The sequence below is a fragment of the Dermochelys coriacea genome, chromosome 7, assembly GCF_009764565.3.
Source record: "Dermochelys coriacea isolate rDerCor1 chromosome 7, rDerCor1.pri.v4, whole genome shotgun sequence".
Classification (NCBI taxonomy): Eukaryota; Metazoa; Chordata; order Testudines; family Dermochelyidae; genus Dermochelys; species Dermochelys coriacea.
In genome coordinates, this window is record NC_050074.1 from 119,276,778 (window position 1) to 119,303,304 (window position 26,527).

General features: G+C 41.0%; 1 protein-coding gene across 2 annotated transcripts in view; it reads left to right on the forward strand.

Annotated features, from left to right (window-relative positions):
- SORCS1 (sortilin related VPS10 domain containing receptor 1) overlaps positions 1-26,527 on the forward strand; it is a 444,317-nt gene that overhangs the window by 315,717 nt on the left and 102,073 nt on the right. For both annotated transcript variants that reach the window (XM_043518946.1, XM_038411260.2), the window contains exon 6: positions 14,091-14,155. In XM_043518946.1, the coding sequence (XP_043374881.1) occupies positions 14,091-14,155 (65 nt within the window). The remainder of the gene's footprint in view (positions 1-14,090; positions 14,156-26,527) is intronic.

The following is a 26,527-nucleotide window of genomic DNA, read 5'->3' on the forward strand; positions in this document are numbered from 1 at the left end:
ATTGATATGGTCCTGCTTCTTGCAGCAAGGGAATAGTATGGCCATAATATTATGAACTTGCTGTCAACTGGAGGAGAATCCTATGTATCAATTAGTTTGGAAATGGACATTGGTTTGACTCCAATTTGACTGCTGCATATAGCTGCAACTTTACCCAGATTATGAGAAAGAGACAAGTGGACAGACAGAAGGTGAGAGAGTTGTGTTTATATGTATGTATGAATAGGGACAGGGGGCGAGAGACAACCGAGAGGTGAGTGGGTGGGTGGGTGGATGGCGGATGGCATGTGTTTGTGTTTGGGATGATGGAAAGCTTACCTCTTCTGGGGAAAAATAAATGGAGATCATCTTTAAAAGTAAATTTCTTGTGTGAGTTATTCCAGAGAGAAAGAAACTGCAAATTATTTTAAAAGCCAGGATTCTCTTCACTAAAGAAGCCTCTAGTGGAGCTGAAAAGCAACATCAAAAGCCTGCTAACAGCTTTTAAAAATTCCATTGTACCCAAGCAGTCGGAGCTCATCTGGCAAACCATTCCAATGGCTCTTGTCAGATTTTTGGCTGGGTGAAATCAGGTGGGCTGAGCCGGTTTGAATAGCATCATGTTTGGATTATTTCCAAGAGCTGCTGGGCATCGCCAAACAAAACCTTTCAGTCACTGTGGGGCGACTGCTGGAGGCTGACGGAGAGGATGCCAATCAAAGTGAAGCACAACAGTGTGTCTAGAAAATCATCTGCTTGATGTGACTTAAAAGCCACAGCTGAGCTGCACAGAAAATTTAATTAAAAAGAGACACATTTAATAACTTAGACATAAAGCAAACATGCACATGGCAGATGAAGGCTCATGGGGCACTGAATGAAATCATTGGCTGGTGGGTAACAACTAGTGGTTTTCTAAAGCGACCGACGTGTGTTTGTTTCCAAGTGGATTTTGGATTTGGAAAAAAATCATTTGAAAGGTCAGAGCCCCAGGGCAGAAGCTGTTGTTCCATTGCTGATAGTTTTGGGCAGGCCCAGTCTCCAGGGCAATAGAAGTATATGGCAAATAGCACCTGGAGGTGGACAAGCAGTGCCCCCAGGTACCACTGTGCTGAAGGCACCTGAAAACAAGGTTCAACATTCCCTTCAAAGTTACTTCTGCCAGGGTGCATCCTACTTAAATGCACACAGGCAACATTCCAGGCTTCTGGCATCTTTTATTTGCAAGCCAGCATTGTCCGTATAACATCTCTGCCTCCTGATGTAACCAGGGGAGCATATGCCCGTGTTGGCATTCTTCTCTGAATTAAGATCCCAAATGTATTTCAGTATGTTCAGTGAAAATCTTTCATAACAGTTTGAAGACCTCTGGTACACCCTGAGTCCTCACCATCCATCTGGAACTGGGGTGCTGGAGACTCTAAGCTCAATCCTGTGATTTAGGATTTTATCCCTACTGTGTTTTGTGGGGACACACATGCCATCCTGAAAAGGGGCAGATGAGGGAGCTCAAAGACGCACAGAGCCTGTTCCTTTTCCCACTGGGCCCATCGGATTTGCCATAATAATACTTAGCTCTTAGAGGGTATGTGCAGAGCCCACTGAAATCAATGGGAGGCTTTCTATTGACTTCAGTGTCATTAAAACAGGCCCATAGAGCACTTTTCATCTGTGGTGCTCAAAGTGCTTTGTAAAGGGAGTAAGTATTTCTATTTCCACGTCACAGATGAGGTGTTCAAAGGCACATAGCAGGTCTGGCAGACAGATGACTTGGAACCCAGATCTTCTGACTGGGTCCAGTGCACTAATCACTGGAGCCCACTGAATCCCTGATAGCTGTGTATGCAAGAAGCCTGTCTTTGGCAGGAGCCAAGTCAAGATGCTTCAGAGCATCTGTCACCTAGTGTTGCCCCTACTTTTGCTGTATTCTAATGTGGGCAGAGAACTTCAGGAGCCCAGCTCTTGACTAGGTTGGCCCTGAAATAATAATGCTTGCAATGATATCCTGAGCTGGGTCATTGCACGCACTCTTCTTATTCTTGTAACTGACCCTTCTTGAAGTCAGACGCTCCATGTTAGGAGTGATGAGGGTGAGAGTTGGGGGAGGAGAGTCGTATGCCATTTGTGGGTAATCCTAGTCCCTGGTGTGGAGGGTACTTTACTCTACCCATGCCAGCTGATCATCTTGAGGGAAGGCTGGCAGTGATACTGTCTAGATGAGGGCAGAATCCTATTCATTCCAACTCACGCCTATGTCCTGGACTGGAGCTAATAGGATCTACTCATCAACAGAAATATGCATACATCTTTACGTAGGATACAAGAGCTTGATGTTAGGGGTGATTCAGCAGAAGAGCCCTGTGTTGCTAGCCAGGGCCCAAGAACATGCTTATTTTCTACAGGTATTTGAGTAAGAAGCTAGTTTGCCTTCACACACATGCATGGGGTAACCCTCCATAGCTGCATTTCATTAAATGAGGCAGATAGCTACACAGCTGACTTGGTGTGAACTTAACTGACTGGATACATGCCAGTAAAGTTTTATTCTTACTCTCTATTGTATATTTCATGAGTAGCTCACTGAATAAGCATGGTTTCCTTTGCATTCTTCCCGCAAATGCCTTCTGTGGACTCTGTCTGGCATGCACGCAGAGCAGAACACAGCCCTGCTAGGTGTGTGCATTGAAAGCTGTGGGAATAACTGATCATATTATATTGTCTGATCTGAGAAACAATGGGACAAATCCTGGGGTCTGGTTCCTCTGGCCCACGCTGCAGGGCAGGGGGCAGAGACCTACAAAGGTGACATAAACTGTCCCTTTCACACCCATGCTCTGCTTCAGCCCTTGTCCAGGCTTGAGCTTCCTGTGCTAGATTATAGCAACCCAAGGATTGCTTTCACTTACGCCAGATGCAAATGGCCCCAAAGGGGAAGGATCAAGATGGCTCAGGGACATCCCAGCCATGCACCTTTTTCCTCTGGAATCACCCTCTACAATTTGTGGTTCCCTCTGGATATTTGCACCAGCTTCCTGACCAGAGGATCTAGCTCAGTATGTGATCATGTATCCTAGTCAGTTTAATCATAAGGGGTTCAGAAAATAAGATGTTTTCTCCACTCATCTGTTATTCCTGGTGTAACAGGGTGGCTTTCCCCTTCATGGCTGGAGGGCCTGGGTCTAGCCAACCCTGATTTCTAAAGAAGGGACACCTGTGTGAGAGTAGCTGATTCCCTGTAAAGGGCAGCAGGTGCTCAAGAAACAGGAGCCTGAGGAGGTGTAGCAGGCTTGAAGAAGCAGCTGTAAATTAGGCCACTGCAGTGACTTTGAACAGTGAATGGCTACCCAGCTCTGAAAAAGAGGACTGGAAATCCCGCAATTAAGAGGTAAGAGGTGTGGGCTGGAGTGTCACTGTGTCCTTGAAATAAATTGGACCTTATGCGGGAAATGTTTTAATTTCCTTTGGATTGTGCTGAGATCGCTCTGCAAAAGGGGAAAACAGAGGCAGGATGCTCTAGAGTAAACTCTCTCATGAACATCTAGTAAAGTTCAAATATCGGACCTTCAGCACAGACCTCAGTCACTTGAGCTCCAGGGCTGTCTTCATTAGAAGACAGCAGCAGGAGACTGTTCTCCTCTATGATGGCCAGTAGAAAGAACCCAATCCATGCTTTGCAAGAGTATTCCCCAAATGCCAGTTTCATGCGCAAATGGGCATTTGCCAGCCACAGATTTAGCAATTGGACAAATAAGGATAGATTATTATTATGCATTATCTGTATCACAGTAGCAGCTAGAGGACCCAATGGAGACTGTTGCCCTCTTGTGCTAGGCATGATACAAACCCATAGTGAGGGACCATCCCTCCCCTCAAGAGCTTACAGTTTCAATGGACAACACAGACAAAGGAAAGCTGGGTATCCCTGTTTTACACAGGGGGAGCTGAGCTAAAGAGACTGAGAACTAGATTCGCATAAGAACTCAGCACTGGCAATTGGGGACATACATTCAAAGAAGCCACTTAGGAACTAAAAGCAGTGGCGAGATTTTCAAAAGACCTCAGCATGTGAGGTGCCAAACTCTTGAAAATCTAGACATGGGTGTGACCATGGTAGCTGCACCCTTCTGAAAATCTGGCTCAGGTTGTGGGTGCTCAGCACTAAAAATATGGCCTTTTTTTGGTCTTGCCCAAGGTGCTTAGGTCAGAGCTGGGAATTGAACCTGAGTCCCTAGCCAGTGTCTGCATAAAGTCATCTGAGTCTGATCTCATTTACATCAGTGCCAATTAATGCCTTCACTGAAGTGATCTGAGTCATGTGAGTGTAATTGTGAAAAAGCAGATCTAGCTGAATGGTTGGGAGTGCAAATTTGAAAGGCATAGTTTAGGCCAAGAGAGCTCAAGGGATTTTCTCACTTATTTTACATACCTCTGTGTACACATTATATCTGACACAAAAGAGAATTAGATTGAGAGGAAAAAAATAGAAAAAGAAGAGAGGCATAAGAACATAAGAATGGCCCTACTCGGTCAGACCAAAGGTCCATCTAGCCCAGTATCCTGTCTTCCAACATTGGCCAGTGCCAGGTGCCCCAGAGGGAATGACCAGAACTGGTAATCATCAAGTGATCCATCCCCTGTCGCCCATTCCCAGCGTCTGGCAAACAGAGGCTAGGGATATCATTCCTACCCAAACAAAAAGCAAACAAAAGAATGCTTATACTAGGCTATAAAAAGGACTTTTTTTATCATTCAAAATATATCCCTATATTTGGAAATGTGTCATGGCACTTCAGTTCTGTTCCCAGGCAGCATGTAGTGGGAGTGTAAAGTTAGAGGAACCCAGACCAGAGATTGTTGGGGTAGAAAGCACCCGCTGCGGGGAAGTGATCATAGCAGAGAATCTGGCCCATGTATTTTATTGTTAATGACCACTTTCTGCATCTTCACCAGGTTGCACTCAACATATTATTTGTAATAGTGCCCACCATCCTTGCAAAGGGGTTTGTTTTAGTGGCTTGAGGACTAGCTGCCAGGATTCTTGGATTCTATTTTTGGCTTTGCCACATAATTACGGTGTGACCTTGGCCAAGTCAATTGGAGCCATTTACTCTTGTGTAATCAGTGGAGTCACTCTGGATTTACAACTGTACAGTTGAGAGCATAATTTGACCCTTAACTGCTTTCTCCACCTCACTTTACCAATTTGTAAAACAGGCACTGTGTAATAATACCCAAATACCTCAATAAAGTGTTGGGGAAACTTACTTAACTGTTGTTTGCAGGATGCTTTGACAACCTGAGACAAAAAGGCTTGTAATAAGTGCAAAGCATTACAATTCTTTTCAGAGATAGGATTTAAGGCACTGCAAGACCAGTGGGGGGGGAGGGGAATGGTAGTGTCTAGGGATCTACCTTCATCATCTCTTGTTTGTTGTGCTTCTGGCCTTTAAAACAAAAACAAGCTCCTGCCATTGAGTAATTTGGGAGAAGCTGTCAACGTTTTTAACGAGAAGTGACAAGACATGCCCCGGAGGAGTGGGGGAGCTGGCTTAGTGTTTGAGATTTATGATAAGGGATTCACACAAGTGCTGAGGTTAAAAGAAGATAAATCCCCAAAGACAAATACTCCCAATAATTGAATTACAAAGCCATTATCATGTGCTGAACAGAGCAACTTTATGACTATGTTGTGACAGGATAAAGCTTGTTAGAATATTTATGCACATAGGACGATTTCAGCATAAGGATCTCAAAAAACAAGCACGCTTTTCCACCTGTCTGTTACAGCTCATTAGCCTTTCTGGGTAATGCAATGAATGAGGAGATGGAGAAGCATTAGAAATGGAAAATGAGGAACTGAAGGAATGTTGCACTGAGCCATCTCAAAATAAATATTACTAAGCACGGAGCCAGCCAAGGAATACATACTAACAGCTGCTGGGGTCTCATGACTGGAAAGGGGGCAGGGACAGGTATGCAGATGTTGTTTTCAAGCATCAAATTTGGAACTGGATTTTCCAAGCTGTCCATTTGCATCCTCATCTGCATTTTTACTACTAACTGTAGCTCTACACCAACATGGGGCCTGATCCAAAGCCCATTGGAGTCCATGTGAGTCTTCTCAGTGGCTGAAATCTTGGCCTGAAATGGCAAAACTCCCATTAATTTCAAATGGTCCACATTTTTACCCATTGACTTCAATGGACTTTGATCAGGCTTTTGTTGCCTGAGCATTTTTAAAGAGAGAATGATCTTGGGCTTAAAGTGCTGGATTCGGGAAAGCTGGGCTCAATTCCTGACACTGATATGGTCTGTCCTTGGGCAAGTCACTTAATCTCTCTAGATGAAATCTTGGTCCCACTACAGTCAATGCCAAAATTCCCATTGGTTTCAGTAGGGCAAGGATTTCACCATCTGTGCCTCAATTCTCCACCTATAAAATGAGGAGAACAATACTTCCTTTGTCTCGCTTGTCTATTGAGATTGTAAACTTTCCAAGGCTGTGACTGTCTCTTACTAGGTAGATTGTGTCTAGTACCATGGAGCCTTGATCTTGGCGAGGGCTTCTAGGGACTATTGTAACACATAAGTAATGCTTAATAATAACTTTCCTGCAAAATGAATATGTAACTGCCTGTGTTTTGGTTCAAATGTAAGGAATTATCCATCTACTGGGTAGAATTGGTGCAATTTGCAAAATTTCAAGTTTAGGGGGTTTTTTTTAATTAAAATGTAAATATTTTTGGGGAATAGTATTACTGTCTTTCAACTGGTTACAAAGTTGGTTTAATGAAGAAGAAGAAGAAAAAAAAGAAGCATTTCTTTTAAAAAATTTAATGAAAGGAAACTAGTTTCCACTCGCCAGTTCTTCTCTTCCTATCTCTCTCCTCCCCCCCATAAGAATTCTGCCTTTTCCTCCCATCTAAACCCCTTGTGCCACACACAAGCACCAGAACATGTATTTTCCAAGTGGACAGAAAGACTTGTGTTCTCCGTCCTTTTCTCTTTGTTTCTAGCCACATCTCCCTGACCAATAGGTTGTTGGATCTGTATTTCATAGTCCCTGCCCCAGTGCCCAGTTCTCAATGCAGCCCCTACTGTTGGTTCTGAGCCTAAAGGGACCTTGAAAACTGGCATTTGGGAGGCAGGTCATATGAAGAGGCCAGGGCAGGAGGGGGTTTGTGACAGAGTCAAGGTAGAACCTGTTGGGACCAAGACCTGATCCAGACTTACCTCTCAGTCACCCGAAATCTTGTTTCCTGCTATGCATGGCATCCCTGAGAAAACACCCAGTTCCCAAGGTATTAACTGGTTCCCAAGGTATTAATGACCAAACATGGTCAGAACTTCAGTTTTATGCCTTATCGGACAGTTCGTCTCTGATTTATTTGGGATTTAGCATGGCGCGGGGGAACTCATGTTAACCAACATACATGCATCTTGGAGCCCACAGCCTTCTGGGCATGCTCAGTGGAAAGCATAAATGGTGACATTTTCAAATTTGGTTGCTTCAGCTTCAGCATTAAGGGGAACATTTTCATAAGTGGTCTCTGATTTTTTGGTGCGTCTCAATTTCTTGATGCCCGCCTTGGGGGTCCTGAAAGGAGCTTGACTTCCAGAAAGTGCTCCCCACTGAAAACTCCAGTTGACTCTGAAAATGAGATCCAAGGTGTCTTAAACTGGGAAACTTATCATGAAGGCATCCAAGACCAGAAACTTCCTTTGGAAATATTGGCCTTGATCCATATGTACATTTGAAAATGTTAGTCCAGCTGCCCATGTTTGGAATTATTGATCGGCACTTGCAGCTCATAATTACCTTTGCTTACAAACAGTGTGTTAGAAATTACAAAATACCAAGTGTGGAGGTTTTGTATTAACCCTAGTGATGGGGTCTCTTTGCATCTGAGAAGCCTGACTCAGTCATTCATCTCATTTACTCCCAGCACCCATGAATTTTAGGCTTTTTCACATGAGTGAAAGACCCTGCGTGACATGGTCTTTACTGGATTTCCTGGAAGTGCACGGGGAGGCAGGTTTTTAGAAACCCAGCGGTCAGAGTGGTGGCACAGGCGGGGCAGGGTCTGCAGAAACACTTGGTGAGATAACCTTTGCTATTCAGTGTATAGTGCCCAATTCTTTTGTTTGCCATTGTCCCTTTCTGAAAAGGGGATAGCTTTTAGTCAGTTTCCGATCCTGCTTCCAACACACATAGTCTGCAGTCAAAACCATTGCTGTACTGTAATTCCACGGCTCTCAGTATAGGTTCTTGAAGCTGTCAAGCCCAGATGACTACACAGCAGGCTTGGAGTTGATGAATATTTTAGGAAGCCGCTTTGTAACGGAAGGTTTGTGGTCTTACATATTTCATAACACAACCATTTTCTGTAAAGGCAGTAGGGAACATTAGATTGTGGTCCCATTAGCATTTCCACTTTAGCTTACATCCAAAGTTTGTAATTTTTATTTTGTGCTTTTGCAAAGCAAAAGCATCAAGACATTTATACCAGTTAACATAAAAAAACTCTTTGGAAAAATATAATGGGTGCAGTTTGATACGTATGCTACAGTCCTTTCCCCAGGGAGATTAAAGTCCAGGGGGAGTTTGTGTATTCAAGAAGGCCTGTGATTAAAAGGATGGATCACAATCAGAAGGGTGGGTTTTCATCACAAAGTTAAAATGATAAGCCAAAGCAAAGAGTAAGTCTGCTGCAGGCAATACAAGGCTGATGGAAGTATCAGCACTCAGGCTTTGAGAACAGAGGGAATAGAGGGAAACTGGAAGATAAGGCAACACAAGCCTAGTGGGCAAAATAGATTGGTGGCAGCCATAGCTGCCTAACACAGCTGATCATGGGGAGTTACAAGTATTTGCCTGACATTTATTTTAGAGAACAGTTTCCTACATTCCCACTCCATAGGGACAAAGGTGGCAACAGGCTGGGTACCGTTATGGAGCTCAGCCATTCCTCTCTAGCTTCGTGGCTCTCAGTTTATAAACTGCATGATAATAAGTCCTTTGTGTTAAGATCCCCTGGTCAGTGGATATAATTAATGCCTCGTGTGACAAAGAATTTTATAAAGGCAATTCCAATCTATGCCTACATAGCTCTGCTCTGTCTATATTTGGGACAAATAATCAGTCAAATTCTGCCCTGAGTCGCACCCATGAAGTTGCACAGTGTGTCAGTTACTATGGAAGATGGCCTTTAAATTTTAGGGGTTTGGTGGAGCAGTGTATTGATGCACAGGTCTTAAGATATTTAAGATTTAGGTGCAAATCTTGGCTTAGTTAGATAATAAATAAAAATGATTATCCTATCCATCAGTTGCTTGTTGTCCAGTCGCTCTATCTTTGTTCAGATACTTCAGAGAGAATGAACAGGGCAATTATCGAGTGATCCATCCCCTGTTGTCTAGTGCTAACATCTGGCAATTGGAGGTTTAGGATCACTCAGAGCATCGGGTTGCATCCCTGAACATCTTGGCTAATAGCCATTGATGGACCTATCCTCCATGAATTTATTTAATTATTTTTTGAACCCAGTTATACTTTTGACTTTCACAACATCCCCTGGCAATGAGTTGCACAGGTTGACTGTGTGTTGTGTGAAAAAGTACTTCCTTTTGTTTGTTTTAAAGCAGCTGCCTATTTATTACATTGGTTGATCCCTGGTTCCTGTGCTATGTGCAAGGGTAAATAACACTTCCTTATTCACTTTCTCCATATCATTCAGATTTTATAGCCTTCTATCATATCACCCCTTAGTCCTATCTTTTCTAAACCGAATAGTCCCATTCTTTCTTCTCTGTCCTCATATAGAAGTTGTTCCATATCCCTAATCATTTTTGTTTCCCTTCTCTGTACTTTTCTCAATTCTAATCCATAATTTTTGAGATGGGGCAATAAGAACTTTACACAGTATTCAGGGTGTGATTGTGCCAGGGATTTACATAGTGGCATTATGATGAAACCATCCACTTCCATATACACTTGAAGTCGGTGTAATAAATAACAGCAAAGGAATGATATCCCACAGTAATTTTTTGATCAGTTTAGTGAATGGACTCTGGTTTTCATATCCTTTGTTATTAAGAGCCAAATCTTGTTCCTGTTGAACTGAATTCCCATTGATAACATCCTAAAGTTGCAAGGTAGTTGGAGATGGGAAGCAGAGGTTAACTGATTTATACTTGGCAAAATAAATCCTAAATCCCTTTTCTCTGAAGGATGGTGACTGGAAGAAAGTGCCATTAAAAATGGCTGCATTGTTTTCTGTAATCTGGGTAATCCAGATAAAGAATTTATTAAAAATGGGTGTTGGAGGCCCGGGGTCATTATTCTTTGAGAAAAATATCTCATCCTAAAATTTCTTTTAAAAGTTTCATTATTAATAGCTCTAGGAAAGAGACGTGTAACCAAATTATAATGTGAGGACAAGATGCAAATAAATCCTAGTGTAATATCTTTCACAAGTGAAAAGTGCTTCTGTAGCCCACTGGGTCTGTAGACTCTCTGAAGACGAGTTCTTTGTAAACTCAAAAGCTTGTTTCTCTCACCAACAGAAGTTGGTCCATATTCCCCACTTTGTCTCTCTCAAAATTAGTTTGGTTTAAAGGCAGTCCAACATATATTCCTCTGCTCTGATCCATATAATTCAACAGATTTCCAGTAAGGATTGTCAATCCCTTTCTATCATTATAATAATTAATCATTCTTTATCAATTTGGGTCACACTTTGTTAGAAGTACCTTTATAAATGGTTAATAAATGATGATGCCACAAGTAGAATTGAGTAAATATTGGAATTGTTTTGGTACATTGGCAATTTTGAAAATTTGGAAGTGGAAGGGGGAATTTGCTTCCAGTTCGACCACAAATTAATATTTTAAAATTTTGTGGTGAATCAAAAAATTGAAAAAATGTTCATTTTGGCTTGAATGAAACATTTTATTTAGGCAAAACACTTTGTTTTGATGTTGACCATTTTTTTAAAAAAAATGTTTGATTTTTTTTTAAATCAAAAATGTAAAATTTTAAAGTGAAACAAAATATTTAAAATTATGAAGTATTCACAAAATCTTGAAATGATCCTGTTTTGGGTCAAACGTTTGTATCATTTTGACTTGGGGTGGTTTTTACCTTTTCAAAATTTATTAGTATCAAAACAAGAGATGTTGAAACATTTTATTTCTAAAATATTGAAACAAATATTTAATCTTATTAAAAAAAACATGAGGTTTTTTTGGTTGAAACTATTCACTGAAGTCACAAATAGTTTTTGTTCATCCAAAACTTTTTTGGTGAAGAAACTATTGACCTGAAAAATTTAATCCGGCTCATTACATATCCCTTTCTACACTTGCACTTAAACCATTGCTACTACCAGTATAGCTTGACCGTTGCTGAAAAACAGACACCAAATGCACTGGTGCAGAACAAGCAAACTAGCTCTGAGATGGGAAACAGGTTTTGAGCCTCTCTGGAAATGTTTCACACTGTCCAGCAAAGAAAAAGAAGCTTGTTTAGCTGACGAATTGCAAGAGGATTCTCCAAGTGAAGCTAGAGATAATCAAAACAAATAGTTCCATTTTTCATAACATCTTTAAAATGGTTATTGCTAGTTACTTAGTTAATACCAGTGTTGATTAAGGGCTGGTTCGGACTCGGATTGCAGTATAAGTGGGAGTTGAATTACAACCTCAGTTTTGATTGCCTGCAAATAATGAGGCATTGGACAGAATAGCATCTGACTTGTCCATCACTGGAAATTAATGTTCTTGCTTTAATCTAGTATTAACCCATAGTTCAGGCTACTGTTAAGAAAATGGTCCACATTGAGGCAGGCAAATCTTTAATGGAAACACATGAGGATGGCCCATCTGCTCTCATTCTTGCCTCCGGGAAAGAGGTGACAGGTTCAAAACCAATAACAGGACTGTGCCCTCAGAATTGATGCTGAGTTAGCAGTACTATAATTCAGAGAGGACATCAAACTAATGGCCCTTTGGCCCATTCTGGGGCGTTCTCCAGATAGATGTTAACAATTAAATGGGACTTTTTACCAAAGGTGTACTTCATAATCCCTTATGTGCAGTATGGAGTGCCTTACACTGATATTTCTTATCCAGTGAACAAACAAGCATTTTTTTAGCCAGACTGCCATCTGGTTTATTAATTTAACACAGTTTTAATTAGATTTGAGCCAATGAAATGTCTGACAGGACAGAGAATTTTATTTTTATGTTTGTTAATTAATGAGAGAATATTGGTCATTACGGATGTGAGCTGTAGCTCAAGAAAGCTTATGCTCAAATAAATTTGTTAGTCTCGAAGGTGCCACAAGTACTCCTTTTCTTTTTGCAAATATAGACTAACATGGCTGCTACTCTGAAAACCTATTAAACTAATGTGCATGCAAAGTCTGATATAGAGGAATGACTAGGATTCTACATAGAATCATAGAAATCTAGGACTGGAAGGGACCTCGAGTCATCAAATCCAGCCCCTGCTCGGTGGCAGGACAAAGTATACCTAGACTATCCCTAACAGGTCCAGCCTCTTTTTAAAAATCTCCAGTGATGGCGATTCCACAACCTCCCTTGGAAGCCTGTTCCAGATATTAACTAATCTTATAGTTAGAAAGTTTTTCTTACTATCTTACCTAAATCCCCCTTGTTGCACATTAAGCTCATTGTTTCTTGTCCTACCTTCAGTGGACATGGAGAACAATTAATCACCAACCTCTTTATAATAGACCTTAATATCGGGTCTCCTCTCAGTCGACTTTTCTCAAAACTAAACAGGTCCAGTTATTTTAACCTTTCCTCATAAGTCAGATTTTCAAATTTTTTTATCGTTTTTGTTGCTTTTCTCTGGACTCTCCAATTTGTCCAAAGGTTCCCTAAAGTGTGGCACCTGGAGTTGGACACAGTGCTCCAGCTGTGCTCACCAGTGCTGAGGAGAGCAGGACACTTATTTCATATATCTTATCTATGACACTCTTATCTATGAATCACATTGTTGAGTCATATTCAATTTGTGATCGACTATAGCCACAAGATCCTTTTCAGCATCACTACCACCTAGCCAGTTATTCACTGTTCTGTAGGTGGGTATTTGATTTTCCTTCCTAAGTGAAGTATTTTGCACTGGTCTTTATTGCATTTCATATTGCTGAATTCAGACCAATGGTGTCCCAGCATGGTGTCATCTTCAAATTCTATAAGCATACTCTCCATTCCATTATCCAAATCATAAATGAAAATATTGAATAGTACCAGACCCAGGAATGAGCCTGCAGGACCTGCCTACATATGCTGTACAAGTTGGACAACAAACTATTGATAACTGCTCTCTGAATACAGTCTTACAGCCAGTTGCACATCCACCTTATAATAATTTCATCTTGACCACATTTCCTGAGTGTGCTTATGAGAATGTCATGTGGGACTGTGTCAAAACCCTTACTACAATCAAGATATACCATATCTACTGCTTCCCCTCTATTCTATAGGCAAATAACCCTGCCAAAGAAGAAAATTACATTGGTTTGACTTGATTTGTTCTTGACAAATCCATGCTGGCTATTCCTTATAACACCAGTATCCTCCAGGTGCTTACAAATTGATTGTTTTACCTATCTCATAACACAACTCATAATAGAAGCTTGATTTTAGCACCAAACACCAAGGCATACGCCACCAATTAGAACACAAGGCACATCAGCACGCCACGCACTGAAATGCAGCCCAGAAATCAAAGCAAAGGACACACCATTTTCTACACACTAAAATATCCACCACCAATCAAAGCAAAGGACACACCAACATTCCCCATTCTGAATGTGGTGGGGATGCAGTGTTGGGCAGAGTTAAGGCTGTTGGAAGGATGTGAACCCTGGTTTTATCGAAGGTCAGCATGGCTAGAATTTCCAAGGTTTGTTACTTTAGGGAACACTAGTATGGTCTTTCAAAGTTCTTTAGCTTTTTGTTACTGATACGAATTTAACTCCACCTAAAAGGTCTTCTACTGTGGAATAAATGCAGTGGACAGTCTCTGCCTGTGCTTTGTTCATTTTAATGCTTTAACTTCAGTCTGTCCTTTGCAGGTCTGTGATGGGTTCCAGTAAAGAGCCAGACCTTGTACACCTTGAGGCAAAGACAGTGGATGGCCGTAAGTACCTTAGTTTCCAGACAGTATTGTCGTTACCAGCTCCGTCGTGCTCTGGGTTAGCCTGCCATTCTGACGACAACATGCTACAGTAGAGATCTTACTTTTCTTCTCTGTTCAGTCTCTCACAGGCAGGGTCTAAGAGCAGCGCCCTCAGTTCAAGGCAGAGCAGCAGCTCCTCCAGTTAGCTGAAAGGGTGGTATTAACAGGCTGGGGAAGGAGCTTACTTGCAGGAGGGAGGATTCCCATGGGATGTGCAGCCTTCAAAGGTAGTCGGTAAAAGGATACTCTCTTCTGTAGTTTATCTCTGTACCTGCTCCTCCTCCATTGCGTTGACTCTTCAGCCACCTTTCTTTGCTCTTGTGGCCAATATTCCTTGTGCTTACAACTCCAAATACCTTTCTCAAGCTTTCCTTGTTGGACAGAAGTTTTTTCAGGTCTGCTGATACCTCTGCTGGTCTTTTCTCCACTCCCCTGCTTCCTGCTGTTTAATCTTTCTGCTTCCCCACCTCTGACAGTCTTTCCCTGTGGCTTTTTCCCTGCAGCTTTCAATTGCCTCAGGCAGTTGTGTACCTCAGAAAAACCACCCGATTGTCCTGAATGTTCTCATTTTTAATTCCATGATGGTTCTCCTGAAAATGTCAGCTTTGCTGCAATGTAAATAATAGATTTGCACCATTTGCAGGATTATTTATTTTTTGGTTTTATGACATAGTAAATTAACTTCTGAAAAATCCCACTGGGTCAAATTCTGCTCTCAATTACACAGCTAAAGTCAATGGTGTTCCTCCGGATTTATGAGGGCAGGATTAGCCCAGAAACTGTCAGGGAGGGAACTGTCTCAAGACAATTTTTTTTTAACTTGATTAGCGTTATGGGTAAAAAATTATTCTTCAGAGGATGAATTTTAAAAGACACCATTGGAATAGAAATTGTATATATTTTTAATGTCCTTTCCATTTAATAACACATTAGATTATTAAAACTGAAAGAATTTTAAATATCTGTGCTTTTTACCATTTGTTTTTTCTTTCCTTTTTTTAACTTTCACATTCCCAGGACACAGAAAGGAGGCTGATCCATCCTTTCTGCTCCTATGAAAGTACTAAATAGTAATAAAATATTCTACTGTGACACCCTCTAATGGAGCAGCTACACTGTTGTATTGTGTTTTGGACTGTTACTGTGTAAAACTGTAGTAAGTGTTTATTAAGGGCTATTCTCTTGTAGTGACACTAAGGTGTATTCACTTCAAGGTATGCTCTATGCTAAAAACTCCAATTCCTCTTTTTTCCTCTTCTCTCTTCTTCTGGTCCAATTTGAATGATTGTGACATAAGAAGAATAATACTTTAGAAGAAAAGGTCTATATAAATGTAGATACAAAAGTAATAAACATTATTATTCCCATTTTACAGATGGGAAAACTGAGGTACAGGTAGTGAAGTGACTTGCTCAAAGTCACATGATGACATAGTTGAGAATAAAACCTAGGTTGTCTAGTGGCTAGAACCAGATAGCTGAGCAAACTTGCCTTCCCTGAAAAAGATAATTTCCACCCACTGATTGGTGAGCAAACCTTTCTCCATTGGAGGAGAGTAGCATGTAACTGTAGCAGGCAAGGAGTTGTTAATAAAATGCCTTTTTTCAGCTTCAGCCCAAGAGTTACAATTTGTGAAGTATTTCTCTAATCTTTGGCAAGGGCCACATGTTTGGGAGCTAACCAAGGGTGAAAATTCAATAAAGGGATTTAATTTGAAAAGGTAGCCCTATCGAAACAAAGTAGAAAAAAAATCACCCAGCAATTGAAACTCAGGATCTAAGCAAAAGCACCCAACCTCAATGCAAATAACAAGATAGTTTTATTCTTGTCCCTTGTATCTTTCCCAGCAGAAGCTCAGCAGTATATTAACCATGGCTTCAGATGAGAGAGAATAGAGATGTCACTGCAGTACGGTATTAGAAAATCTGGCTGGTAGGGTTGTGAGAGCATTTATCATCATCATCTGACTTAGTCCTGGGCATTCCCAGCCAGAAAACTAATAACTTTTTTTCCTGACTGTGTCTAGGCCTTCTGATCCCTGATCATGGTCTGTCTTCATATTTGTATGTATTGTATTTCTATACATAATGTTAAAAGATTAACAAGGAAAAAATAACAGTCCCTCAGCTAGTATAAATCTATATAACTTCACTGATTTCAGAGGAGCTATGCCCAAATACATCAGCTCAGGATCTGGCCTTTTATGTCATATGTTAAATTGTACGATAAATGCTAGCGCTTGAACTAGAGTCCCCAAAAAGCAGCTGGGTATGTGATTGATTTGGTATGGGAGTTATATGGCAGTTTGATTATTATACAGTGTTAATTGATGTGATTAAAATTTTTAATACTCTTGGTTAATTTCTGTAGAGTGCCAAATGTAGCGGATTTTTATCTCCAGTATAAAATCCAAGTACATAGAAAGTGATGTTTATATTTAGTGGTTTCTCTTAAAGTCCAATCTGGGCCAGACTCTAAGTAAGAGCCAAGTGGCAATCACTGTGTTTTCAGTTGGAAGTAATTCATCTGAGCCTTATCTTACATTTCCATTCATAAAATTTTGTGTCCTTAGGGTTCCACTTTTAGTTTGGAATAAAATCAGAAACTCATTGACAAAAAAAGTGAGCAGAAACTACAGATTTTTGCCTGGTTTCAAGTCAATGCTGTAGAGAAACAGTTAATTTCATATAGATCTGAATAACACCATAAATTCTTTTCTGTAACCAGAGGGCAGGGAGTAGGCTGTTAGAAGCTAAAGCCAAATTAGATTAAAACGTAATCAAAATTCCTTGAAAGGTCTGTAAATTTTTGACAAACTTAGCTGGGTATTACATTTATGAAAAAAGCATGTAAATTTTGTAGCTAATGGTTTGTACAGCTCTCGTTAGTGAGAATTAGACAATCAAGGCCTGAAACATGCTAGTTTCCCTAAGATGTCTTAGTACTGTGCCTTTAAGAATTGACTGGTTAAGGGCCTGATCCAATGTCCACTGGGTTCAATTCCCTACTCTGCCACAGACATCCTGCATGACCATGGAAAAGTCACTCAATCTCCTGTTGTCTCAGTTCCCCATCTGTAAAGCAGAGATATAGCACGCCCTACCTCACAGGTGTGTTGTGAGCATAAATGCTTTAAAGATTGTGAGGAGCTCCGCTACCTCATTGCTGGGGACCCTAGATGGATTAAAATCTGAAGAGTTGGCAACAGTTTATTTTTATTTCTTAAAGTTTTGGGGGTTCTTTAAGTTAGGAATGTTTCATTGGAGGCTGGGGCCAAATCTAGTGCTTGAATGTAAACACTCTGCACAGTTCACATTGGGATTCACACCTGAAATCTGTAGTTCTAATCCCTCTTGGGCTTTTAATATAATCAGCTTGATACATACTGTTCCTTTGTTCTGCTTTGCATGAGAGGTAAATAGTTGTGAGTCAGGAGATCTGGGTACTATCTCCTATCCTCCATTGGTTTGCTGCCTGAACTTGGGCAAGTCAGTGAGGGCAAAATTTCAATCATGGGTGTGTGGCTAGGCACCCACACAAAAGCAAATGAAAGATGCTGAAGTTCTGCAGTCTCAACTCTAGTTCATTCAGGTAGCATAACACCTGTAACAAAATATTGTCAACTGGTAGGTAGTTCAAAAGATGAATGCCCACATTACATTTGGATACTACCACAGCACCTGCAGGCAATTGAATAAATGGAACATCTGGAGTATGAGTCTGCTGCTCAGGGCTGGGCAGGAAGTGGATTTCCCATCACACACAAATTCACCAGATTTAAAGAAAAGTCCCATCCTGAATTGGGATGAAAAGTTGAAATCTTGAATTTTTTTATGCAAGCAAGCAAACAAACAAGCCAACAAATTTGAAATGTTTATTTAGATTTTATTGTTTAATGTATTTATCTTAGGTTTCAGAGTAGCAGCCGTGTTAGTCTGTATTCGCAAAAAGAAAAGGAGTACTTGTGGCACCTTAGAGACTAACAAATTTATTAGAGCATAAGCTTTCGTGAGCTACAGCTCACTTCATCGGATGCATTTGGTGGAAAAAACAGAGGAGAGATTTATATACACACACACACACAGAGAACATGAAACAATGGGTTTATCATACACACTGTAAGGAGAGTGATCACTTAAGATAAGCCATCACCAACAGCAGGGGGGGGAAGGAGGAAAACCTTTCATGGTGACAAGCAGGTAGGCTAATTCCAGCAGTTAACAAGAATATCAGAGGAACAGTGGGGGGTGGGGTGGGAGGGAGAAATACCATGGGGAAATTGTTTTACTTTGTCAGCCACACTATCAGAGACTCGTTCACCTGCGCATCTACCAATGTGATATATGCCATCATGTGCCAGCAATGCCCCTCTGCCATGTACATTGGCCAAACTGGACAGTCTCTACGTAAACGAATGAATGGACACAAATCAGACGTCAAGAATTATAACATTCAAAAACCAGTTGGAGAACACTTCAATCTCTCTGGTCACTCGATCACAGACCTAAGAGTGGCTATACTTCAACAAAAAAGCTTCAAAAACAGACTCCAACGAGAGACTGCTGAATTGGAATTAATTTGCAAACTGGATACAATTAACTTAGGCTTGAATAGAGACTGGGAATGGATGAGTCATTACACAAAGTAAAACAATTTCCCCATGGTATTTCTCCCTCCCACCCCACCCCCCACTGTTCCTCTGATATTCTTGTTAACTGCTGGAATTAGCCTACCTGCTTGTCACCATGGAAGGTTTTCCTCCTTCCCCCCCCTGCTGTTGGTGATGGCTTATCTTAAGTGATCACTCTCCTTACAGTGTGTATGATAAACCCATTGTTTCATGTTCTCTGTGTGTGTGTGTATATAAATCTCTCCTCTGTTTTTTCCACCAAATGCATCCGATGAAGTGAGCTGTAGCTCACGAAAGCTTATGCTCTAATAAATTTGTTAGTCTCTAAGGTGCCACAAGTACTCCTTTTCTTTTTGTATTTATCTTAAATGTCAAAATGTTTCAACAGTTTTGACACTTTTTTTTCAAAAAATGTCTGAGTCAAAAAAATTGTCAAAACCCACTCTTTCCTGCAAGCGTCATGGAAACTATTTATAAACATCATAATAAGGCTCAAATTAAATGTATCCCCATTTCCTGTCCCCTCTCCCCACAAAAAAACCAAACAGTGAGAGGACCAAACATAAGCCACCCTTGCTAAAGAACAGAGTAAAAGAGGTGATTGGAGTCTAAAAGGTGCCCTTTAAAAATTGGAAGTCAAATACTACTTAGGAAAATAAAGAGGAGCATAAACTCAGGTAAGTGAAGTATAAAACTATATAATTAGATAGGGAATTTGAATAGCAAAAGACACAAAAACTAACAACAAATATTGTTTTAACTACATCAGAAGCACAAAGCCTGACGAACAATAAGGGGGGCTGCTAGAGAATCAAGTTGCTAAAGGAGCACTCAGGGAAAACAAGGTCCTTTCACAGAAGCTAAATGAATGCTTTGCATCAATCTTCACTTCAGCAGATGTGAGGGAGATTCCCACACCTGAACCCTTCTTTTTAGGTGCCAAATCTGAGGAACTGTCCAGATTAAAGTATCAATAGAGGAGGTTTTAAAACAAATCGATTTAAATTTGATCTGGACAAGGGGCTGAACAGTGAGGTGGTAAAATTTGCTGATGATACTTTTATGATGATGATGTATATGAGTAATGATAGAATTACTCGAGAAAGTTAAGTCCAAAACTGACTGAAAAGTTACAAAGGGATCTCACAAAACTGTGTGACTGGGCAACAAAATGGCAGATGAAATTCAATGTTGATAAATGCAAATTAATGCACATTGGGAAACATCATCCCACTTACGCATATAAAATGATGGGGTCTAAATTATGTGTTACCACTCAAGAAAGAGACCTTTGAGTCATTGTGGTTGGTTTCCTGAAAACATCTGCCCAATGTGCAGCAAAAGTCAGAAAAGCTAACCATGTTAGGAACCATTAGGAAAGAAATAGATGATAAGACAGAAAATATCATAATGCCACTATATAAATCGAGGGTACGCCCACACCTTGCATACTGCAAGCCGTTCTTCTTGCCCCATCTCAAAAAAGAATATTAGAACTGAAAAAGGTAGAGATCAGGGCAACAGAAATGCTTAGGCTTATGGGACAGCTTCCATTTTATGAGAGAGTAAAAAGACTGGGACAGTACAGCTTGGAAAAGCCGATGAAGAGGGTGTATGATCGAGGTCTATAAAATCGTGACTAGTGTGGAGAAAGTGAAGAGGGACGTGTTACTTACCATGGCACCTAACACAAGAACTAGGGGTCATCCAACAGGTTTAAAACTAACATAAGGAAATACTACTTCATACAACTCATAGTCAACCTATGGAATTCATTGCCAGGAGATGTTGTGAAGGCCAAAAGAATAACGGAGTTCAAAAAAGCATGAGATAAGTTCATGGAGGCTTGGTCCATCAATGGCTGTTACCCAAGATCATCAGGGTTGCAACCCCATGCTCTGGGTGTCCCTAAACCTTCCACTGCCAAAAGCTGGGAGTGAACGATGGGATGGATCACTTGGTAATTGCCCTGTTCTGTTCATTCCCTCTGAAGCATCTGACACTGGCCACTGTCAAAAGACCGAATACTGGGCTAGATGGATCATTGATTTGACCCAGTGTGGCTGTTCTTCTGTTATGTTCCCTGGAAAACTTTGATCTAGACAAATCAGTATTTTCCAACAAAAAATTAATTGATTAATGCCTGAACAGTTCTACTGCTGCCACAATCTTACTCACAATAGTACAATAACTATTTATTATAAATACAGGTCAGAGGATCAGGTCATTGAATGAGTATGTGCGAGGGACTTGCATTTATTTGGATAGATGTCGATAAACTGGATATCAGAGAATTATTATTTTAAAGGAAGGGATTGATAAAAAGTAAAGAAGAAATATGAAGTGGTAGCAGAAATTCTGGCTTTTGTTGATATTTAATAAGTATCTCTGTCCATTTTACTGTTCTTCTGCTGCATTGATCTGTTTATTGATTTTTAATTTAAATTTTACTTTTGCTGTTTTGTAATCACAGGTGGGGTCAGATCCTCAGCTGGTGTTAATCAGCATGTTATGGTGATTTTCAGCAGCCAAGAATCTGACCCATAGTTCTGAACTACAAGGCTATGTTCCTTTCTTCTTCCTGTGTAGGTATTGCAAAGAAAAACATAAGAATTACTACTTGGGAGCAGATATATACTCCATCTAGTCTGACATCCTGCCTTTAACAATGGCCTTTTCTTTCAAAGAATCTCCAGAATGCCCTATGACTGGGCAAAAGTGTGTCATGGGGATAAGGCAAATGGTAATTTCTTCCCAACCATAGTTGATTATCAGAATTTGCCCTAAAAATGAGGATTGTTAGCTCTTCTAATTGTAGCCTAGTTATTGGAACTGCAGACAGTGCCCTCATTCATTTAAATATTAAATCCTCTTGGAATAATAGGGATGAAACCAGATTGGTTACTATATCCCTCAAAAATGAACTGGCTTTATTTCAGTGTTCTTTAACATTTGTTATTTGTGAGTATGCTGCTGGCTGCTTGTGAAAATGCTCGTGAATCCTGAATGTTCCATGAATGATTATTTACCTGAACCTTCATATGAGGAAGTGAGTTATTCATTGTTTGTTATTCTCTTATTTAAAAAGTTTCAATATTCCAGTCCAGGAGCAGAAATAATACCTTATGACTTAGATGGCCAATCAGAATCCTGAACAAGGCCTACTAAATAGTTTGTCTGCGAACTGTTCATTTTGTCTGTTTGCTGGACACTGGTTGTCCAAACTGTTTGGCTAATCCATACAATACTAGATATAATTGCAGAAATTGGAACTGATTCCTGCACAAATTCCAAACCGAAACAAATGGGATAAATTCACAATGAATATTATTTGTTACAAATAAATTGTCACGCTCACCTTACTATCCAGTCACCTGATCCAACCACCAATGAAATCCATGGAAGCCTTTCTGTTGACTTCAGTGGTGGAGCAGAACCTGGAGTTATTAGCTCACATAATACCTTGTAGCAGGGTGCCCCACAGGGCTTCTGAATTCATTTTATAAAAGGAATTTGACTCTCTTCATTTTGGCAGGGGTCCTTCAAAGCTCCCAACCCCCCCCCCCCACCCAACCGCCCTCTATTAAGCTATGTCCACCATCATGCTGTCAGGAGGGTTCATGACCAGGAGTGCCAACCTCAGGGCAGACTGTCAACGCAGGCCAGACACCCCAAACTGGCTCTAAGTTTTATAATTAGATTTCACCAACCCAGTAACAAGTGTGAACTCCTGGATGACAGTAACAACCTTACCATGGAGTCACAGACTGTCCCCATGGGCACACCTTTCTATCTTGCCACTCAGACAAGCCAGAATTAGCCACAGTTAAGGCTACATTTATGTCACGGAGGTCATGGAAGTCACGGAATCCGTGACTCCCACAGACCTCCATGATATTCTCTGCTTCAGCCCCAGGGGCTGCGGGACTCTGGAATTGGAAACCTGTGGAGCCATGGCAAGGTTCAAGCAACAGGACCCCCCCGTCCCCCTGAAAGATTCCAGTGACAGGTGACAGATTCCTGAGGGGGCCCTCCTCAGGATTCCAGCAACGGGCGACAGCCTCACACTGGGGAAGGGGAAGAGGGAGGAAATATGGTCATCCTGCAGCTCCCAGCTGCCTTGGGCAGAGGGGGGGGAACCCCACAGTTCCCAGCCACCATGGTGGCAGGGGAAACCATGGAGCCACAGCAGCGAAAGTCGCAGACAGGTCATGGCTTCTGTGAATTTTTGTTTGTTGACCATAACCTGTCTGTGACTTTTACTAAGCATCACCATGACAAAATCTTAGCCTTAGTCATAGTCACTTGTACCAAAACTCGCAAAATATTCAGGTTGCTCCCAGTTCCTAGAGACCAGTCACTTGTCTCATGTCAGTTTGTACTATAGATGTCACACCAATGACAATGCTGGTAAACAATCCTATAGTAAACTAATTAAGCATTTATTAATTAGGAAAAATAAATGAGTTATTACAGGTAAAGCAGGCAACATATAAGCACAGTGAGTCAGTCAATGGTTCCAAAAGATGACAGAGATGTAGTAATTTGTCCACTGAATGTCTTTTTAGGCGGGCTAACTCAGGCTGACACTGGGGATCTCTGCTTTTTCTTTCTTAGCTCCAGCCCTTCGAAGAGTCCAAACAACAAACCATTTCTTCTTGTGAGCATCTTTATATGGGTTTCCCCTAGAGTTCAGACCCATGGGATGAGAGCTTCTGTAACTTCTTCATGGGTGGATGGAGCAATCAACGCAGTGTTTGTCCTACAATGGACCATTTAATCTTGATGTCTCTTCTTGATGTTCATAGCAGGCATTTTTACAATTATAAAGCAAAACTTACATATTACCTTATAGTGAGGGATCCAGACATTACACGGAAGATTAATGCATGCAGCAACTTACAAGCATTTTATAGAGTCTAAACACATTCTTACTAGTCTAACACCTACCTCGAACAATATTAACATACAGGTGAGCTGGTCTGGTTTCCAGCTACAAATTTATCAGCTGATGGCTACAGACTTGGTAAGAGCTGGCACGGGGTTTGCCAGTGACACACCCACATCACCAAGAAGGGCTGGACACAGCTCCCTGCAGAGCTTATCAATGCAGCTTTAGATCAAGCTAGAAGGGATTGAGACATCTCAGTATGCTGCCTTCACAGCTGTCAAACTCCAGTTGCACCTACAGTCGTATTTCATGCTTCTCCTTGAGAAGAGCAGATTTAGTTCCTGGTGTTTTCCCCTATGGAAATGGGAAGCCTATTTTCTCATTGTTTTTCAGAGGGCTTTTGCACCTTCATTAGAAATATCTAGTATTGACCAATGCCAAGGATCATGATCTAATTCACAGTGCTATGGATACTGCTCTGATCAAAGATGGCAATTGCTATGTTCTTCTCTCTAGGCACAGCATGGCTTTGTTGTGGTGGTTGTATATTAAAAGCAGCAGCTGTTGTTAGAGGTGAGGATGCTGGAAATGAGAAGCATAATGTCCTAATTACCTATGGCAGGGAAAACATCTGTGTAGGAAAAGTAATGAAATTAATTCCAGAGCGTAGCAACTGAATACATTAATTGACCTTAATTAATGCTAAATTACAGGACGCTTCCTGTGGAATTGCATAAAAAGTCCCCATGAACAGAATGCCAAAAGAGATTGTGTTTAATGTTGACACAATGTAAAGAAGAATGGTTGGCCCTTTCTTGTGAAGCCTGATTCCCTTTATTTCTGGGCTCCAAGACGAAAGAAGTTTGGCTGGAGTAAAAGAATATGCATCTCATGCTTTGGTCGATTGACCGCTAGGGTTATTTAGTCTGAATGATGACTTCAGGGGTTTAGCCCATTATTAGTAGTTAGGAGCATTTTGCAATGACAGCCTGCAGTCCTTCCCTGTCAGATCTGATATACATACCTATACTAAAGCCAGCCATTGGCTTGTCTGGCTTGTCTTAGAACAGTGGTCAATATGTGCACACACTGCAGCAGACAGCCAGTTCAGCTGGAGCTAAGAACACTTTAGAATGGTCTCCCCCTGCATGCGAGACAGCTTGCGACTCTGGGAACAAAGCAGAAGTAGAAGGGAAGGAGTGGGTGTGGCAAATAATTTGTCTTCACTCCAGAAAGTCTTCCAAACCATGGCAGAAGGAGAGCTGGAGAGAAAGGGGCTACTCAAAGGAGTAAGCATTCGTAGGATCAGCAGTTCTGGGAAGCATGATTCTTGATCACATGGGTAGGGCTAAGACAATGGCTAAATTTAGGATTGGGAAGGAATTTTCCCCAAGGCATATTGCCTTTTTGATGTGTTGTCTTCCTCTGAGGCTTTGGGTTGAGGCCATCTTTGATGATCAGGTGGATTTATTTCACATGATCAGTAGTTGTAAGGAGGAAAGACCTCAACCTTCCCTCGCCTCCTATTCTTTTCCTCTTCCTTCTGTGGTTTCCTGACAACAGGGACAATGGAGCAATGACCCTTGAAAGGGAGATTTCTTGATATCAATTGACGTGCTGGCTACTGTGCATATCTTCTATTTCCCCCAAGTGGCTGGTCTAAAGAAAAGCACATGGCAGAGAACGAAAGGGTACTCTGTTCATGATACCTGGATTATATCAATTAGTCTTTTGTAATGAGCTTTGAAAATGCAAAGAATTCTATACTGTATGGACTAATAATATTTAGCACTTTAAATATTCAAAGTGCTCTGCAAACATAGGGCCAAAATCTTCCACAATCTAACTTTACTAAAGCCCATGGATTTGTACTCTGTGTGTCTGTTTTTAAATAGAAGACATCATCCTTAGAAATAATAAGAAAAAAAAACCTTTTAAATGATGGATTTTTTTTAAATGAGTAAATAGAAAATGATGAAAAGCTAGTGTTTCAATTTCAATGGAAAAATGTTGTTTCTCTGTTCAGAGGGATGTAATTATACCAAGTAAGGGACTATGCTACTCCAAAGAGAAAGATGATTAGAAGTACTTTCAAGATTAAATGACATTTAGAGTTTGTCAAGCTAGTGTTAATGCTAAAATCCTTCTTTCTGTAAATGAGTTTTGTCCTCATACAAACTGCAATTGCCTAATTGAGCTGGAAAAGCCTACGTTTTATGACTGAGGCCCTAATTCTCCACTCTGGTTAAAGCATTTAATCTAGGGGACTCCTACTTGGTACTTTACTTGACATAATGTATAGCTGGCAAGCCGCTTGAGATGTGGCCAGAAGTCCTCATGGGTTTTTGAGAGTGTGTGTGACACTACATGGCACAGGCTGGTTTAGTCAGTCTGGGAGCTAGGAAGTCCAGAAGAACCACAGGGTTTGTCTTCTCCAGCAGCCTCAATAAAGAATTCCCTCTATAGTCATAAGAATGGCCATACTGGGTCAAACCAATCGTCCATCAAGCCCAGTATCCTGTCTTCTGTCAGTGGCCAATGCCCGATGCTTCAGAGGGAATGAACACAACAGGGTAATTTCGATCCATTGCCTGTTGTCCAGTCCCAGCATCTGGCAGTTGGAGGGTTTTAGGAACACCCAAAGCATGAGGTTGCACACCTGACTATCTTGGTGAATACCCACTGATGGACCTATCCTCCAGGAATGTAACTAATTATTTTTTTAATGCAGTTATAATTTTGGCCTTCACAGCATCTCCTGGCAATGAGTTCCACAGGTTGGCTGCGTGTTGTGTGAAGAAATACTTCCTTA